The sequence below is a fragment of the Apteryx rowi genome, unplaced genomic scaffold (genome assembly GCF_003343035.1).
Source record: "Apteryx rowi isolate R43461 unplaced genomic scaffold, aptRow1 scaffold_235, whole genome shotgun sequence".
Lineage (NCBI taxonomy): Eukaryota > Metazoa > Chordata > Aves > Apterygiformes > Apterygidae > Apteryx > Apteryx rowi.
Window position 1 is genome coordinate 570,010 of NW_020448697.1, and position 6,222 is coordinate 576,231.

At 52.9% G+C, this 6,222-nt stretch overlaps 1 protein-coding gene across 2 annotated transcripts in view; it reads left to right on the plus strand.

The window, feature by feature from the left end:
• The window catches only part of VGLL2 (vestigial like family member 2), a 6,836-nt gene extending 1,688 nt beyond the window's left edge, over window positions 1–5,148 (plus strand). The window contains exons 2-4 of one of the 2 annotated variants that reach the window (XM_026065976.1): window positions 965–1,256; window positions 2,935–3,450; window positions 4,514–5,148. In XM_026065976.1, the coding sequence (XP_025921761.1) occupies window positions 965–1,256; window positions 2,935–3,450; window positions 4,514–4,554 (849 nt within the window). In that variant the 3' untranslated portion in view covers window positions 4,555–5,148. The remainder of the gene's footprint in view (window positions 1–964; window positions 1,257–2,934; window positions 3,451–4,513) is intronic. The other variant, XM_026065977.1, reaches the window with a different exon arrangement.
• The last annotated feature ends 1,074 nt before the right edge of the window (window positions 5,149–6,222 follow it).

The following is a 6,222-nucleotide window of genomic DNA, read 5'->3' on the forward strand; positions in this document are numbered from 1 at the left end:
CTTCTCCTGCCGCCCGGCCCGGCCCGGCCCAGCACCGCTCCGCTCCGCTCCGCCCGCACCGCCCAGCCCGGCTCCGCGCCCCATCACTCGTTTCTAAGAAGCTCCCGGCAACTGCGAGCACGCTAACGCGGATAAAGAGAACATGGGATACATCCAGCAAACTTCTGAATGCTCTTTTTTTCCCTCTTCTTCTTTTTTTCCACCCTCAACGGAATCCAGTAAAAACAGTCTAATCTTGTAGGAAATACCTGGAGCTTCTTGCTTGCCAAAGAAATGCTTTTCGCCCTGAAATGTGTTTGAGGCTGCCAGCCCTTCTTCTCCCTTCCTCCTCCTCCTCACCGCTGTGGTTTACAGGACACTCCTGGGGGGCAGATTTTGTCGGCAGTCACGTTTCTGCGAGCCGGGGGCCGAGCGGCGCTCCCCTTTCCCCGCGGCTGCCCGGGGCCGCGCCGTAGGTGAGGGGCCGCCGTGCGCCCGCGACCCGCAGCGCCCCGACAGCCGGCCCGCAAAACGCCTTCGTGTGCGGAGCTCCGGGCTGGCAGCTGAACTCGCCGCTGCGTTAGCGGGGTCCGGCCCCGTCCGGCCGCGGTCTCTGTCCCGCACGGAGCTCTCTTGCCCCAGCCGTGCAGACGTCTCCTGCGGTCGGAGCTCCAGCCGCATTTGCAGGCTCTTCGCTGCCCCCTCGGCACGTGGGGGTGCGGAAATGCAGCGACGTGGGGGAAGGACGATGAGCTGCTGCTGGGGCCCCTCGCCGGCGGGCACCGTGGCGGCGAGGCGGCTCTCGCATCCCCGGGGCAGGCTGCGGGAGCGGGCGCGGGCGCGGGCGCGGCGCCGCACCTCGCCCGACACAGGGAGGGCCAGCCGGACCTGCGGCCGGTGCCCCTGGCTCCGCTGCACGGCATGACCGCCTGTGTTGGGGTTTTTTTTCCCTCCCCTCTCCTCTCCCTCCCTCACTGCCCGACAGAAACTCGCCTTTTACTCCAAAATGCAAGAAGCCCCGGAGAGCGGCAGCAGCGCCAGCACCAGCAGCTCCTTCTCCAGCCATGCCCCGGCCAGCATCAAGGAGGAGGACTGCAGCCCCGAGAAGGAGCGACCCCCCGAGGCCGAGTACATCAACTCCCGGTGCGTCCTCTTCACCTACTTCCAGGGGGACATCAGCGCCGTGGTGGACGAGCACTTCAGCCGGGCGCTCAGCCAGCCCAGCAGCTTCTCGCTCGGCAGCGCGAAGGCGGCGCGGAACGCCGGCTCCTGGCGGGGTGAGCGCAGGGCGCCGCGCAGGGCTGCGCAGGGGAGTCGCGCCCTGCCTGCGCCCCGGCGCACGCAGCGGGGTGCCCGGCGCGGCGGCGGGGAGGGAGGGTGCTCGGGGCTGCGGTTTCCCCTGCCGGGGGGAGGCGCGAGGCAGGGAAGCAAAGGGAAGCCCTGCAAAGGGAAGCAAGGCTCCACGAAACCCCAAGGGGAGCCCGAGCCGCAAGGACCTGCAGCGCTGAAAAGAGCCTCCCCCGCCGGTCCCTGCCGGGGCAGCTTTAAGATTAGCGCGTTGATAATCGAAAAATTGAAACGAAACGAACCAAAAAAAAAAAAAAAAAAGTGGAAACGATTTCACCAGCTTCCCACCTTTAAAAAGCAAATTGTTTATGTCCCTAAATCTCGCCCTGTGCATAGCACCGCCCTGATTGGTGCTGGAGCAGAGGCAAGGACCCTAAATCGTCGAAAACGGAGGCGTTCAAAGAGCCTGCCGCGCAGCTTCCCGCGGCGCGCTGCGCAGGGCGGCCGCGGAGCCGTCTCAGCGCGCCCGGTTTTGCCCGCGCCGACTCGCGGGGACACCCGGGGGACACCCGGAGTTAAACGTCCCCGTAGTTTCTCCTCTGCCCTCTGAGCCGCCCGGCGTCGGCACTTCTGGATTTTCGGGGGCCCTCCCCGGCGGGGCTCCCTGCCCAGCCGAGAGCCCGCCCGAAGATTTCCCAGCCTCTCCATGAATTTCTGTCGGTGGTTACGATGGCTGAAATATTTCACGGGCGAAAGATATTCAGCTCTGGAATTGATGGCATGAAAGGAGATTTCCTTGCCCGTAATGAACCACTTCCCTTTCTCCTGAGTAATGCCAGAGGTGTAGAGCTGGCGCACCTCCCTGGCAGATGTGTATTACGAGCACGTTTTTATTTGTCTCCAGAATGCACAGCATTCCCAATCAATAATGCTTAACATCTCTGTCTATGCTGTTAATATTCACTATTTCATCTTGCCCACTGCTTAACAGGCAAAGAAAATGCAGGGTCCTTGTCCTTTGTCCTGCTAGTCCTAATAAGATCTGCAAAATGCTTTCCAAATATATATTAATATATACCCGAGAAACAGACATAAGTCCAGTGTAATAGATGGGGAAATTGCCCCCAGGTGTTCAGAAAATTCAAGCTGACCCCTAGTCAAATCTCATCCTGCTCTTGCCTTCTTCGAAACTGTGCTGAGAAGCAACCGGTTTCCTGGCAGGGTCAGGCATCCTCCAGGGTGCTGGGTGTAAATGTGTAGATAGGGAGATTATTGCAAAGACAAACAAGAAAAAAAAATCTGGAAACTACTGTGGGGCGGTAGTTTCCAACTCAATTTCCACTATTGAGCAAAAGAGACGTCCCTCACCTTAGTTAAGTCTTTTCCTTCAAATACCCACCAAAAGAAACTTGGAACAAATGGTTCCAGTTTCATGGATAAGCCCTGGGCTAGGTCTGTTGGATGTTTAGCTGGAGAGGTATCTGTATTCGCCCGGAGCAATTCTTATGCTTGGCAGTTGCCTAGGGGATGAAGGGAATCAGAGGGTCTGGTTTTGAGTAGGGGGTCTGGGGAGGGGCAAGAGTGCTGGGGAAGGAGATCAGTGTTCGCTGGGTGTTCATGCTGATTTTCCTCTTTCGCTGTCTCCTCCGCCCCACTCTCTTCACCTAGATGGCTCCTTCCCTATGAGCCAGCGCAGCTTCCCGCCATCCTTCTGGAACAGCACATACCAGCCCTCCTCCGTCCCCGCCACCCTGAGCAGTCCCTTGGCGGCTGCTGCCCACAGTGAGCTGCCTTTTGCCACCGCCGACCCCTACTCACCGGCCTCGCTGCACGGTCACCTGCACCAGGGCAGCCCCGAGCCCTGGCACCATGCCCACCACCACCACCACCACCACCACCACCATCACCCCTACATTGGGACACAGAGCAGTGCCTACCCTCGCCCCACTGCCATGCACGAGGTCTATGGACCCCACTTCGACCCCCGCTACAGCTCGCTGCTAGTGCCCACCGCCTCTGTCCGCCCCCACCGCCTCACGCCTGCCTCCATGCCCGCGCCGGTCAGCCCCCAGTGTGAACTGGGCAAGAGCGAGGCGGGGGCCACTGCGGCCTGGACGACACCAGGACCCTTCCCCAACACCGCAGGGGACATGGCACAGAGCCTCAGCCTCAATGTGGATGCAGGTAAAGAGCTTCTCTCGGCCCCTTTGGGGTCCCCCCATCTGAGCTCGACCTCAGCCCCCTGTCTCCTTCCTCCCCACTCGCTGTCCTTAAGGTGACAGGGAAGTAGCCCTTGTGGAGTGGGAGCTGTGGTGCTGCTTTGGGTAAATAAAGTAGGGGAGAGAGAGGTCTCACAGGAGACACTGCCCTTGGTGCCCCTCTCAGGAGACTCTTGAGCCAGACAAGCGAGGAAGAGGAAGGGGGAGGATGGGACCAGGCAACACATCAGCTCCCCCAGTACCCTTTGAATTGCTGCAAACATGCCCTGAAGAAACTGGTCGCTTTGAAGTGCTCTTGTGCTGGCCCTAGCCCTGTCTTGTGTCAAGCAGCAAGAGCTGGGAGCAGGATGGAGCCACCTCAAGGGGTCGCTCCCTCCATGGGGGCACAAGTGCAGACCACCATAAAATTGAAGGTTCATTTCTAGGCTTTCCTTAATTTTTCTCCCACTTTTTGAAAGGAAAGCACAATTGCAAGTTGGTACTGGAATCTCATGTCTGGTCAGGTGCCTGGATGTAAGGCCGGGGGCCACAGTGGGGACAGGAAGGTGACGCGGGCATAGCCAGCACAGGCAGTTCCTAAGGCAGTGGTGGTGGAGACAAGGAAAGCCCTCTCTCAGAAGCATTACTTCATACTGCAGTTTGGTTACTCCATCCACAAAGGGTTCCCTTTGGTGGCCTCAGGCTAGGTGAAAAGGGCCATGTGTCTGTCTCTGGTTTAGTGTGGGTTCTTCTCTTCACTGCTTCCTTCTAGTGCTGAGGAGTCTCTGGCCTCATGCAGCAGTAAAGAAGTTTGTCTTTCTCTGTCCTAAATGCCTATACCTATTTTTCTTCTTCCTCTTTTTTTTTTTTCTTCTCTCCATTCTCAGGTTTACAGCCTCAGGATAAAAGCAAGGATCTATACTGGTTTTAGAGCTGTCCTTCACTCCTCTTCCCCTGGCTCTCCCCTGTAGATCTCTGCCTGTTAGACATGGTGACATTCAGAGCTGAAATCGGGTCAGTTTGTAACAGCTTCTGGTCTTGGTTTGCAGCTCGACGTTACTCCTTCTGTGGTGGATCCCTTCTGAGCTGATCTGCTGCCTCAAAGCCTCCTAGATCCCCCTTGCCCTTTTCCAAGCCCACTGTGGCCCTGCAACTCGGGGAAAGACAACGGGACTTAAAACGACCTGGCAATGCAAGGATGGTACTTTAGACTCATTTTGGAGAGGAAAATCCTTCTGTTGAAAGAGGAGAGCCAAAGACTTTGAACTTTTATTTAAACAAATTACACACCCAGAACTGCAGTCAGACTACTTTAAAAGAGTCAAATGACATTGYAGATGGTGATGCAAAACCACTGGTCTTCTTACAGGGGACAGAGGAAATCTTTTTTTAGTGGTGTGAATATTTTTTTTATGGCATTGAAAATTATTTCTTGAAAGCAATGTGGGAAAACTATTTAGCAATTTTTACTTTACATTATAGAAAAGTAAAAGGAGAAGAAGTCGGGAATTCATGAACGTTTTTGTACTATCAAAAAACTGGTCAGATCCTTCAGCTTTGTGGTTATGAGTGGCAAGTGTCTAGCTTGGGCCACCTGCCTTGGGCTTATAGAAATGCAGCTGTTCCACGGACAACTGTTCAAACTCCAGAAATATGAAAACCGAGGTGGCACTTCTCAGAGTTTGGCACAACATTTGCATTGGATATATATCTTTTTTTTTTTTTTTACAAGAAACATTTTATCATGAAAGAAAAATCCTATTAAAGAAGGGTGAGGGGAGAGAAATGTGAAGAAACTGTTCCACCCCAGCTCAACGGCCTTTAAGGGGAACACCAGAAAGAAAGGCACATAAGGGACAATAGGTCTGGGTTGCCTCTAATACTGCTCTTTGTCTATGTGTTGGTGTCATTTTGTCACTTTAATAGTTGGGGGTTTTTTTGAAGGAGGAAATAAGATATCTATTTAACTGTAGGAAAGCTGCATTAAAAGTATCTTCTTCTTTCACCCTGTGTGCTTTTATGAGGAATTTAAATTAAACAAGAGGAATGAAGCAAACTAGAAACTTCAGGATGAAATAGGAAAAATACCTGTAGTGTGGATGAAGTGAGTTATTTTATTACTTTGCGTTAAAGCTAAATAGAAATCCTAACAGTGCAAAATATTATCTCAAGAAGTTATAAACTATAGCAATAAATGCAAAAGAAGAAAAAATGCAGGGGTATAGCAATACTATATTTTAGTGTATGGTATATCTGTAAGATGGTTTAAAGCAAGGATGCCATTACATAATAACACATTTCTCAACAGACCTGATAGAAGATGGGATTTTAGGTATTATAGAGTGATAAATAATTAATGACAACAGTGCAGAAATGGCAATTTCCCCCTCTACCTAAAAGCAGGCTTTTTATATGCAAAGAATCTGATCCCAACACTACCATGTTTTGTTTGGTTCTGGGTTTTTTTGTTGTAATGTCTTTGAAGACTGACAAAGTTTGGTGTATTCAAGTGGAGAGTCCTAACGTCACCTTTTTGACACTGGGAGAAGCATCTGCCCTGTAGTAAATGATGCAGTAGAAAATACACTTTTGTACTGTGACGAGAGAGTTTGTTACCTTCCGGCGTTCTGACATAACTTGGGAGGGAAGATTACTGTTATGCGAACCATGTGTTGGAAATGGAGTTATGAATAACTAACTTGCCTCTCCTAGGTTTCAGATCAGCAATAACTGCAGCTATGGGAAAGAATAGGAATCT